Source organism: Helianthus annuus, chromosome 13 (genome assembly GCF_002127325.2).
Source record: "Helianthus annuus cultivar XRQ/B chromosome 13, HanXRQr2.0-SUNRISE, whole genome shotgun sequence".
NCBI lineage: Eukaryota > Viridiplantae > Streptophyta > Magnoliopsida > Asterales > Asteraceae > Helianthus > Helianthus annuus.
In genome coordinates, this window is record NC_035445.2 from 90,459,545 (window position 1) to 90,472,900 (window position 13,356).

Below are 13,356 nucleotides of genomic sequence, written 5' to 3' on the forward strand. Positions count from 1 at the left end.
TTTCTGTCACCAAGGACTATTACGGATGCTGATTTTCGGTTAGATGACACTGTTTTCAATATTTTCTCTAACGATACTTGGAATTGGCCTGTCGCATGGAGGGATCTTTTCCCTGTTCTTATTCAGCTGGATCACTTTCGTTTAGACCCATCAAAATCTGACCGATTGCTATGGAAAGATGGGAACGAATGTCAGGATTTCTCTTCGTCAGCCGTATGGCACTCGGTTCGTCATAGAGAATCAGAGGTTGATTGGAGTGGTATTGTTTGGTTTGCTCAATGTATCCCTAGGCACGCGTTTATGATGTGGCTGATTATGAAGAGAAAGCTCCTTACTCAAGACAAGATTCTGCAGTGGGATTTCTCAAGGCGGAAAAACATGAATATGATGTGCTGTCTATTGTGCTACGAGAACTTTGATTCTCATCAGCATTTATTCTTTGAATGCAAATTTTCGGACGAAGTCTGGAATATGATTCGGGGTAAAGTGGGTATGGAGGCTGTGTGTTCGAGATGGGCGGATATCACCGAGTGGCTATGTGCTCGCATTCGGTCAAAGAAAGTGGAGATTTATGTCGCGAAGCTTCTAGTTGCGGCTGCTGCGTATACGATTTGGCAAGAGCGGAATGCTAGACTATTCAGAAACCAATTACGTCCACCTGAAATGGTGAAGGATGCTATTCTGAAAACTGTGAGATACAAGCTGATGGGAGCTAAGCTGAAGAGCAACGCTAGGGTGCGGAAGCTGCTTGGGGATTGGGATGTTGCAACTGAAACGAAAGATGACGGAGGCTAATTAGTTAGTTTATTTGTAGTTTCGTTTCTGTCTAGATGAGTGTCTAGGTGTTTATGTCCGGTTGTTGCGTTCGGTTTCTTGTGGTTTTGTTTTACTGGCTTTACTTTCATGGGGCATGTCTCATGATTGAACTGGTGTAGGCTTTCTACACCACTTGTTCTTTTTTGGTTGTGAATATATAGAATCACCGGGGTAACCCTTTACCCAAAAAAAAAAAAAAAAAAAAAAAAAACTTTTTTTTGAAAGGCGAACTTCATAAAACACCAAAAACGACGGGAAATCTCCAAGACGGAGACACCCAAAACCAAAGTTACATTACATCAAAAGAGAAATTCTTCCAATCCATCCAACCCACCAATCCCTTTTTATACCTACTAGAAAACCATAAGAAACCCAAAGCTTTAATGTCCGCCACAATATCAACAACGGTACGCCTTTCGTTCTTGAATATCCTCTCATTCCTAGCCCTCCATATCCTCCAACAAGAGATCACCAGCACCCCATGAAGCGCTGTCTTCTTCTCCTTAGACCAAGAAGAAGTATACTCCATATGGAGGATATCCGCCACCGAAAAGAAGTAGAACTGAGGGAGACCAACCCATCTAGCTATCGCGTTCCATACTCCCGTAGCAACCAAACAGGCCGTAAAAATATGGTCAACGGTCTCCTCAAACTCCTCACAAAAACTGCATAAACCGTCTCCACAGTTGACATTCCGCCTAGAAAGCGCCTTTTTCGTAGGAATCCTATCCATAAGCATTCTCCACATAAACACGTTGCACTTGATCGGAATCCATTTGCACCACCTATAAATCGCTTGGTCTATGTTTGGCCGACCACTATCAATCCATCTCTTGACATCCGAAACCGAGTACCCATCTGTATCAATTGTATCCCAACACCACTTATCAGCCGAATCTAGCACTTGAATCCCATCTATCAAAAGAAGACAATCCTGCAACTGATTTAACTCCGCTTCTGTCGGTGGTTCATGTCTCCAATTCCACTGTAAGCCACCAACTGAAGCAGCCCCTATGATTCTATCCCCCACCGAACAAGATTTCTCCTGCTCTAACCGAAACAAATCCGGAAAATGTTTTTTAAAGGATCTCGAGAAACCCAAGGGTCTATCCAGAACCTTATTACATCTCCGTTCCCAAGCCTACCCCGGATCATACTCACACTACTAACGTCTCATCCTTTAACTATCATCCTTTAACTCATCCTTTAACTATCATGTTGTGATTTAACTAAAATTTAAACAAAACAAAAAACATAAATATTATCGGTTGATTTTTGAGCGAAGCCCTGGAAAAAAAAAAACCTTCTCATGGGCGTTAATGGACGTGCAACACCCCCCCCCTAACTACTGAGACGCAGTGTTTAGGGCATTAAAGGATAATGTGAAGGGCGGCTTTAAACAACAACACACAGTTTTAAGTTTTCATAATTTCTAAAAAAAAGGGAAAGAAATTAGCTTGTTTCTTCGTATTTTAAATTGCAACGTAAGATAGGGAATCCTATACCCTTGATTAGTTGTAATTTTTGTTTGGAAGTGAGTGTAGATTGCTTTAGAACATGAATGAGACCCTTGTCTTACTCATAGGCGTCAAACGTTTTGGACTATCTGATTTTTTCTGCATGTTCTAGTTTGATACATGCATCACTTAAACTTTCAAACTTTGATACTAGGTAGCATACAATTCGACTTAACAGACTCAAAGAGGATTTTGAATAAAGAAAATTTTAAAGTACTTATACAGAATAATTAATTAAATATCTCAGGTTTTAAAATAAAAAAATGACCAATTTGCATTTACATAATGGTTAAAATGGGATTGATTTATATAATATTTGAAACATATTAAATGTCTAGTCTAATAAAAACTATAAAAGTTTTAAATTTTTAAATGAGTATATAACAGCCACTAATAAATGGATGATGTTGGGTCTTTCACTGCAGCGCAGTGGTTGTTCCCATCTCGGTGAAGGCTTGGCCTGGAGTTCTATCTGGATTCAAGTCTTGTGGGGGGGGGGGGGCAGTTTTACCTATTCTACGGGGTTTCTGCGCATCAGGGGTGTGCTACGCTTTCTAGCGGTCGTCGAGTAGTCGGCCTTTGGACATAGCTCCGAAAGGGTGGGTTTACACGTGGAAAGCAGTTAGCCGTTCAAAAAAAATGGATGATGTTTAAATTAATATAATACTCAATGACTTTATATTATATATGGTTTATCTTATTAAGTTGTAATTGATAGTAATACATAATACTCAATGCTTGGAATTTGCTCGTTTGATTCAGCTCGATTTACAAAATGCTCGGTTCAGTTCAGTTTGTAAACGAACCGAGCACTAGCAAAGATCCGCTCAGTTCGGTTCGGCTCGGTTGACTCGATTTATTTTTTAATATATATATACACATATACATATATATTTGTGTTTGTGTGTGTATCATTTTTAATGAAATGATTAGAGACCAACATTAACAATGTTTGGTCCAAGATCCAAATAGAGCTCATTTAAGTAATTAGAACTGAAATCCAATACCAATAGTACATTATCCAATACTTAAATGTCCAATTGAGTAATTGAGTCAAAATTTCAAATACTAAAATGTGAAGCGTCGATCAATACTCAAGTCTCAACCCGCCATTTGATTGAGAAGTGCAAGACCCTAATCAAAACCCTCCATTGGCCATCGTTATTCGATTTCTCCATCGCCACTTGCCACGACGCCAACTCGCCAGGGTTTTGCGTCAATCAATTCATTCAGTTTCAAATTTCCGATAGAACAAGGGTATGCTTCAAACGGTCGACGAGGATTTTCAGCGTAGACAGGAGATTTGGGTGTCGGGAGCAAGAAGTCGCGTCGGCGACGCCTCCCTATCTCCCAAACACTGATTTGCTTATATTCAGCTCGTGCGACCCGTTTCCGAGTCCCGTTCCAACCCGAAATAACCCAAAATGTCCGTAACATTTTAGAACATTCCTACATGACTCCCAATAACACTTGACGCACACCAATAACACTTACCTTGGTGCCTACCATTACCTATACTTTCTTACATGATTCTCTATATTAAATCATACCAAACATCAAATATAATATACGAAGTGGATTCGGGACTCACTTACCTTATGCTTCTGTATTCGTATTCGTTTCCTTGCCTTCTCTTGACTCGTTAGCTCTCCATGCTTGAGTGTGTGTTAATATTGTTCATATCCTTTTCATATCACCACATTCATATCATGGTTACTATATAATCATACATACAAACGCTCATTTTATTCCGTACATACATTATTTGTCTTGCATTAGTCAACTACCACATACATATGACATACACTAATGGTCGCCTTGTTTCACACTCACGAAACTCAATTTTCATCATACACATCAAATAAATCATCTAGTGCATATGTCACACCCCAACCGATGGCGGAATCATCGGGGCGTGGCACTAGGCGAATCAGATTGCTCAAGAGAATCCATAACAACTATATTGCGATAATATCCATTACATTTGTCATCCCATACTAACAAACAATACAATCACATAAGTTATCACAGATTTCTTGTCCTCTCGAACAATTCAAATCCGCCAACTTAGCATTTAGGTGTGTTTCTAGACTTCCTAGCTTGATTTGATGTAGACTTCGACTAATCCTGCAACATACGTTAAAATATTGTCAATACAAAAGTATTGGCGAGTATACAGGTTTGATATGTAATAGCATAATAGATTAAAAGTGCTGCGAATTTCCATATGCATAAACGTAACACACGACATATATACTCACAAAACTGATACTATCAGCTAAGTCCTCGATGCTCGACTCTTCGATGGCATAACTAGACCCCGTCGGGCGCAATAGTACTATACTAGTCTGGGTGGGACGTCACGAGTATAACTCCTAGCATACATGCAACTAGCATCACGTATATCTGTGCAAACAGTTATTCGCAAGTGATAGATTGACAATTTGAATCATTCGTTTGATAAGTTAGATTTATAAGAAACGTATGTTACACCCAAAATTCGATAAAAGGGGTCAAGTATACTCACAGTGCGTATTCGGTTGGATCGACGGGATGGTGCCTGAGAATGTCCTGATTTCAGTCTAATTGCATAAGTATTGGGTTACGAGTCCAACGGTATCGAATTGCGTGAATTTGGACGAAAAATTGAATTGGGCTGGCCCATTCGGATGGACCGCTCGATCGAGTGGGCCGTTCGATCGGCTGGTCCAGCCGATCGGCTGGGCTGCTCGATTGGCCAGCCTGTCCAGCTGTTTTCGATGGTTTTCGAGTGTTTTTCGGTGTTTTTGGTCGAGACGTTGTTGTGACGCGTTGAACAACTGAAATTCCATCAATTCCGGCCTGTTCTATCGGCCGGGAGTCACCCCGTTCCATCAGAACTGGCCGTTCTTGGCGGTTTTCCCGTGTTTAACCCGAAATTGGTCGTCTCTTCGGTAGGAATCAGATCCCTGACCAACACGACACTAAGAATGAGTAGAAGGTCGGTCTAAGCTCTGTTTCTACCATTTTTGTGTATAGACCAGATATGAAAACCTTGATTATTCTTGGAAATCCCTGGGTTCTGAGTTGTTCTTGGTGGAATGAGGCCAACACTTGAAGTTCATAAGAACCTTGTGATGACATCACTCTGAACATCTCAATCCATGGCTTTTTGATTAGAAAACATAGATTTAGACGAGATTCATGAAGAATCGCATGGAAACCATTCGGATCTGAGTTGTTCTTCATGGGGTGACATCACCTTTGAAGAACTCCATGGTGACATCACCCTAGAACACTCCGAACCCGTTGATTTCACGGTTAAAAGTCAGATTTTGAAAGATAGAAAGATGAAGGATTGCATTTAGATCAAGGAAGTACAAGATTTGAGTTGAAAACTTACAAGAATCGTGAGAAATCGGAAGATTAAGGGGCTGGAACGTCTTGGTCGAGGAACAGCAACAACAACAAGTGTTTGAGGGTGATAGAGGGGTATTTATAGGCAAGAGAGGAGGAAAAAGGAGGAAAGGTGGGCCAGATCGGCTGGCCCGTTCGGTCGGCCGGCCCAGCCGATCGGCTGGCCTGTCCGATCGGACGGCCCAGCCGATCGGCCGGTCCGTTCAATCAGATGGGCCCAGCCGATTGGCTGTCTGTTCGATCGGCCGGCCCAGCCGATCGGCTGGCCCGTCCGATCGACTGGCCCAGCCGTTTGGCTGGCCCGTCCGTACGGAAGCCCTGGGTCCTCGTTTTTGGCACGATTTCGACTGTTTGGGCCGTAATTTCATATATTTATATAATTATTTAATTATTTATTATAATTAATCACAAAAGGGCCGTATATACGTATCTATATATCCAATATTCGGTGCGATGATCGAGTTACGCGTGCCTTCGAGTGCGTTCTTCGATGTGATGTGCCACAATGATTATCAGGGCACTACTTGCTCGTGTTGCCGTCATCGTCATGATGGCTGGAGACATGGTACTCAGCCGATAGTCTTTGTTAGCGTTGCTTGTTTACGTTTGACACCTCGCGGTTATCGAGGAGGGTAGATTAAGCCCCTCACTCAACATCATCGTGAGTGTTATGATTTATTGAAAATAGGTTTGTAATAGCGATAGAATATGCGTAATTATTCGATTATACTTGATTTAGCGATAGATCTGATATAGTTACATTATGATCCGAATCTCTGGTGCTAGGCGTAACGAGTGTATCGAGTAGTAACAACGCACGAAAGTGCGAGTTGTTACAGCATAACATATGACTCCTCTACTCTTAATTTTGCCCGAAAGCCTAACCATGCTTCTCATGCATTTTTGACCCTATGAAAGTCAATTGTCCTATTTTCATACTTACAATCTATGAACACACACTCATAATGATATGGCCAACTGTAGTAATAACACCATATGCATTTCATACTCATGTTGTACGACCCTTATAACTACACGTTCACTTAGTCACATATACAATATACACATAATTAATTATTTACACATGTAATGCTTTCATAACTCCACATTTGACAACCACATACAAAGTCAGTCAATTCAACGTAATCATACCATCATTCGTTACTAGTAAGTCCATACGCTATAGACATGGTACTCATTCATTTATTGATCCTTACCACAATCAATTCAACACATGGTGAGCATTACACCATTCAAGCACATCGTACAAGCTCCTAATGCACAATCTTGGTCAAATCATGTAACCAACCAAAAATCCTTCATGTATTCCATTTAAAATACAATCCTCATGTTTAGTTATCATCAATCATGTAATCGTTACATTCTACACATGTTTATCTATTGCTAACATACAAATTTCATCCAAAATTGTTGTTTAGGCATTTCATTAAACACTTGGTGTGCGTACATCATTTAATACACAATATACAACTAATTCATGCTCTTATTCCTATTTCTTACATTCATTCATCATCATCACTAAGGGGGTGTTTATTTTTTCTTCAAACATCTTCAAGGGAGCTGATGTCTGCAGGCGCGCAGACGTTACCCTTGAAGACTGTTTGTTTTTTTCTTAAACAGATCTGATCTCAGCTTTTTTCATCTTAAAAAAAAAGCTATGGAATCCCTTCTTAAAACATCTTCACAAAATATTCCTCCCTCATATATTGAACTCAGCCCTCATCTCTCCACCGCCGACGACCACCCTCTTCTCCTCCGACCAGTGCCCCCATCTCTCCACTGCCGACGAATCTCCGGCGACATCCACCGGAGATTCATTCGGATTCGGACCCTCCGATAGCGGCGACAAAGCTTCCAACGGAGATAAACCTCGGCTCCGACCCGGTTTGGGACTCCGGTGACGTGATCTTCCCGGAGATAAACACTAGCAGAAGACGATGGCCGCCGGCGACTCCACCACCACCGTCGATGAAAACCTAGGTCAATTTTCAACCGATCTTTATGATAGTCTCTAAAGTTATTTGATGCAACTGAACGCATCATAGCTAATTCAATTGAATCTTATTGTTTCCCCAACCACTTTAACTGTAATCTGAGAAGATGAGCAAGAACACACATGATTCATATATATTATGAAGCAAGTTCTAACACCGACTCCATCATGGCTCAATCAGTGGCTTAATTCAAAGGTTACAGAAGCTTTTTTGAATTGACAAAAAATGCCCTCATATGCAACCAAAGTTAACTGAAAAAACTAACCGAGTTAGTCCTAAAGGACAAAACATGTATGATATGAAAACTTAAAGGACAAAACTCGTCAATTTTGAACATAAAGGACAGCGCCTAAAATGGGTATAAAGATAAAGGACAATCCTTTAAATTCACTCTGAGAATAATTATCTTGTAAGAAGACAAAAAAAGATTCAACCAATAAGATTTTTCATTTTGTTTCATTTAATATTTGTATTTAATATTATTGTAATGGTATATTAGTAAACTAACATAGATTATTCATGTAGTCTTCCTTTTTAATAGTTGGCTACATTAAATTTGTAACTTATTTTCAAAGTATATATTTTTTTTCAAAAAAAAAAATTTAGAGTGTAGGATAAATTACGAGTTATGTAAGATAAATTTCAAAATGTGTAGAATTAATTTTGTTGTGTGTAGACAAAAAGTTTCTAACGTGGAGGATAATAGTCTTTATAACTAATTGATTAGTCAAACATAATAATAAATGAGACGAAAGAAAACTATATAATGTTTTATAATTGTGTCATTTATTCTGTTTCTTCATGAATAATTTTTTCTTCTCGAATGATCATCTCCCTATTTGTATACATATATGTGTATTTTTGGTTAAAAACTAGATAAAATGACCTTTTATTAAATGATATAATTTTTGGTTAAAAACTAGATAAAATGACCTTTCTCATTCTAGCGGATGATCTGTTCCTTTTTGCTAGAGGGGAAGTGAACTCGGCCAATTGTATTATGACCTCTCTTTCAAAATTTTCTAAGATGTCGGGCCTAGTGCCTAACAACCAGAAAAGTACGGTCTTCTTTTGCAATGTGAAAGATCATGTTAAACAGGAGATTCTGGACATTATGCCTTTTGTGGAAGGTACGTTACCGGTCAAGTATTTGGGTGTCCCTCTTATTTCCTCTACGCTTAGGTACAGTGATTGCCGTGTGCTCGTGGAAAAATTAGAGAAACGTATTATGCACTGGAAGAATAAATTGTTATCATTTGCGGGGCGGCTTCAACTGATTATCTCAGTTCTCTCTTCAATGCATATTTATTGGTCCTCTGTGTTTTTGCTTCCTGTGCGGGTTGTTAAGGAGCTTGAAGCTAGAATGAGAAATTTCTTATGGTCTCAAGATGTGTCGTTCAATAGAGGTAAAGCTAAAGTTTCGTGGAAAGTGGTTTGTACTCCTAAGTATGAAGGTGGTTTAGGCATTAGACGGATTGGGGATATGAATAAAGCCCTGATGGCGTCTCATATTTGGAGTATTGTGATGAAGCGGGATTCCCTTTGGGTCAAGTGGGTTCACTCTTATCGGCTTAAAGGAAAGAATTTCTGGGTTTGCAAAGCTACTTCAAATTCTACTTGGTCATGGAGGAAAATCATTCAGTTGAGGCATGTTATTCGGAAATATGTTTGGTCCGATGTGGGTAATGGCCGTGATACATCAGCTTGGTTTGATTTTTGGAGTGATTTAGGCCCTCTTGGTGATTTTCTGTCACCAAGGACTATTACGGATGCTGATTTTCGGTTAGATGACACTGTTTTCAATATTTTCTCTAACGATACTTGGAATTGGCCTGTCGCATGGAGGGATCTTTTCCCTGTTCTTATTCAGCTGGATCACTTTCGTTTAGACCCATCAAAATCTGACCGATTGCTATGGAAAGATGGGAACGAATGTCAGGATTTCTCTTCGTCAGCCGTATGGCACTCGGTTCGTCATAGAGAATCAGAGGTTGATTGGAGTGGTATTGTTTGGTTTGCTCAATGTATCCCTAGGCACGCGTTTATGATGTGGCTGATTATGAAGAGAAAGCTCCTTACTCAAGACAAGATTCTGCAGTGGGATTTCTCAAGGCGGAAAAACATGAATATGATGTGCTGTCTATTGTGCTACGAGAACTTTGATTCTCATCAGCATTTATTCTTTGAATGCAAATTTTCGGACGAAGTCTGGAATATGATTCGGGGTAAAGTGGGTATGGAGGCTGTGTGTTCGAGATGGGCGGATATCACCGAGTGGCTATGTGCTCGCATTCGGTCAAAGAAAGTGGAGATTTATGTCGCGAAGCTTCTAGTTGCGGCTGCTGCGTATACGATTTGGCAAGAGCGGAATGCTAGACTATTCAGAAACCAATTACGTCCACCTGAAATGGTGAAGGATGCTATTCTGAAAACTGTGAGATACAAGCTGATGGGAGCTAAGCTGAAGAGCAACGCTAGGGTGCGGAAGCTGCTTGGGGATTGGGATGTTGCAACTGAAACGAAAGATGACGGAGGCTAATTAGTTAGTTTATTTGTAGTTTCGTTTCTGTCTAGATGAGTGTCTAGGTGTTTATGTCCGGTTGTTGCGTTCGGTTTCTTGTGGTTTTGTTTTACTGGCTTTACTTTCATGGGGCATGTCTCATGATTGAACTGGTGTAGGCTTTCTACACCACTTGTTCTTTTTTGGTTGTGAATATATAGAATCACCGGGGTAACCCTTTACCCAAAAAAAAAAAAAAAAAAAAAAAAAAACTTTTTTTGAAAGGCGAACTTCATAAAACACCAAAAACGACGGGAAATCTCCAAGACGGAGACACCCAAAACCAAAGTTACATTACATCAAAAGAGAAATTCTTCCAATCCATCCAACCCACCAATCCCTTTTTATACCTACTAGAAAACCATAAGAAACCCAAAGCTTTAATGTCCGCCACAATATCAACAACGGTACGCCTTTCGTTCTTGAATATCCTCTCATTCCTAGCCCTCCATATCCTCCAACAAGAGATCACCAGCACCCCATGAAGCGCTGTCTTCTTCTCCTTAGACCAAGAAGAAGTATACTCCATATGGAGGATATCCGCCACCGAAAAGAAGTAGAACTGAGGGAGACCAACCCATCTAGCTATCGCGTTCCATACTCCCGTAGCAACCAAACAGGCCGTAAAAATATGGTCAACGGTCTCCTCAAACTCCTCACAAAAACTGCATAAACCGTCTCCACAGTTGACATTCCGCCTAGAAAGCGCCTTTTTCGTAGGAATCCTATCCATAAGCATTCTCCACATAAACACGTTGCACTTGATCGGAATCCATTTGCACCACCTATAAATCGCTTGGTCTATGTTTGGCCGACCACTATCAATCCATCTCTTGACATCCGAAACCGAGTACCCATCTGTATCAATTGTATCCCAACACCACTTATCAGCCGAATCTAGCACTTGAATCCCATCTATCAAAAGAAGACAATCCTGCAACTGATTTAACTCCGCTTCTGTCGGTGGTTCATGTCTCCAATTCCACTGTAAGCCACCAACTGAAGCAGCCCCTATGATTCTATCCCCCACCGAACAAGATTTCTCCTGCTCTAACCGAAACAAATCCGGAAAATGTTTTTTAAAGGATCTCGAGAAACCCAAGGGTCTATCCAGAACCTTATTACATCTCCGTTCCCAAGCCTACCCCGGATCATACTCACACTACTAACGTCTCATCCTTTAACTATCATCCTTTAACTCATCCTTTAACTATCATGTTGTGATTTAACTAAAATTTAAACAAAACAAAAAACATAAATATTATCGGTTGATTTTTGAGCGAAGCCCTGGAAAAAAAAAAACCTTCTCATGGGCGTTAATGGACGTGCAACACCCCCCCCCCCTAACTACTGAGACGCAGTGTTTAGGGCATTAAAGGATAATGTGAAGGGCGGCTTTAAACAACAACACACAGTTTTAAGTTTTCATAATTTCTAAAAAAAAGGGAAAGAAATTAGCTTGTTTCTTCGTATTTTAAATTGCAACGTAAGATAGGGAATCCTATACCCTTGATTAGTTGTAATTTTTGTTTGGAAGTGAGTGTAGATTGCTTTAGAACATGAATGAGACCCTTGTCTTACTCATAGGCGTCAAACGTTTTGGACTATCTGATTTTTTCTGCATGTTCTAGTTTGATACATGCATCACTTAAACTTTCAAACTTTGATACTAGGTAGCATACAATTCGACTTAACAGACTCAAAGAGGATTTTGAATAAAGAAAATTTTAAAGTACTTATACAGAATAATTAATTAAATATCTCAGGTTTTAAAATAAAAAAATGACCAATTTGCATTTACATAATGGTTAAAATGGGATTGATTTATATAATATTTGAAACATATTAAATGTCTAGTCTAATAAAAACTATAAAAGTTTTAAATTTTTAAATGAGTATATAACAGCCACTAATAAATGGATGATGTTGGGTCTTTCACTGCAGCGCAGTGGTTGTTCCCATCTCGGTGAAGGCTTGGCCTGGAGTTCTATCTGGATTCAAGTCTTGTGGGGGGGGGGGGGGCAGTTTTACCTATTCTACGGGGTTTCTGCGCATCAGGGGTGTGCTACGCTTTCTAGCGGTCGTCGAGTAGTCGGCCTTTGGACATAGCTCCGAAAGGGTGGGTTTACACGTGGAAAGCAGTTAGCCGTTCAAAAAAAATGGATGATGTTTAAATTAATATAATACTCAATGACTTTATATTATATATGGTTTATCTTATTAAGTTGTAATTGATAGTAATACATAATACTCAATGCTTGGAATTTGCTCGTTTGATTCAGCTCGATTTACAAAATGCTCGGTTCAGTTCAGTTTGTAAACGAACCGAGCACTAGCAAAGATCCGCTCAGTTCGGTTCGGCTCGGTTGACTCGATTTATTTTTTAATATATATATACACATATACATATATATTTGTGTTTGTGTGTGTATCATTTTTAATGAAATGATTAGAGACCAACATTAACAATGTTTGGTCCAAGATCCAAATAGAGCTCATTTAAGTAATTAGAACTGAAATCCAATACCAATAGTACATTATCCAATACTTAAATGTCCAATTGAGTAATTGAGTCAAAATTTCAAATACTAAAATGTGAAGCGTCGATCAATACTCAAGTCTCAACCCGCCATTTGATTGAGAAGTGCAAGACCCTAATCAAAACCCTCCATTGGCCATCGTTATTCGATTTCTCCATCGCCACTTGCCACGACGCCAACTCGCCAGGGTTTTGCGTCAATCAATTCATTCAGTTTCAAATTTCCGATAGAACAAGGGTATGCTTCAAACGGTCGACGAGGATTTTCAGCGTAGACAGGAGATTTGGGTGTCGGGAGCAAGAAGTCGCGTCGGCGACGCCTCCCTATCTCCCAAACACTGATTTGCTTATATTCAGCTCGTGCGACCCGTTTCCGAGTCCCGTTCCAACCCGAAATAACCCAAAATGTCCGTAACATTTTAGAACATTCCTACATGACTCCCAATAACACTTGACGCACACCAATAACACTTACCTTGGTGCCTACCATTACCTATACTTTCTTACATGATT

General features: G+C 39.9%; 2 protein-coding genes across 2 annotated transcripts; both read right to left on the reverse strand.

The window, feature by feature from the left end:
* Positions 1-1,105: 1,105 nt before the first annotated feature.
* On the reverse strand, positions 1,106-3,842 carry LOC110901282. Its single transcript, XM_022148121.1, has 2 exons — positions 3,828-3,842; positions 1,106-1,861 (listed from the first exon to the last, which is right to left on the reverse strand). Exons 1-2 carry the CDS (start codon positions 3,840-3,842, stop codon positions 1,106-1,108), a joined length of 771 nt encoding a protein of 256 aa, XP_022003813.1.
* A 6,751-nt stretch (positions 3,843-10,593) lies between these two features.
* On the reverse strand, positions 10,594-13,333 carry LOC110901281. The gene is made up of 2 exons (XM_022148120.1): positions 13,319-13,333; positions 10,594-11,349 (listed from the first exon to the last, which is right to left on the reverse strand). The coding sequence occupies exons 1-2, from the start codon at positions 13,331-13,333 to the stop codon at positions 10,594-10,596; spliced, it is 771 nt and encodes a 256-aa protein (XP_022003812.1).
* Positions 13,334-13,356: the final 23 nt, after the last annotated feature.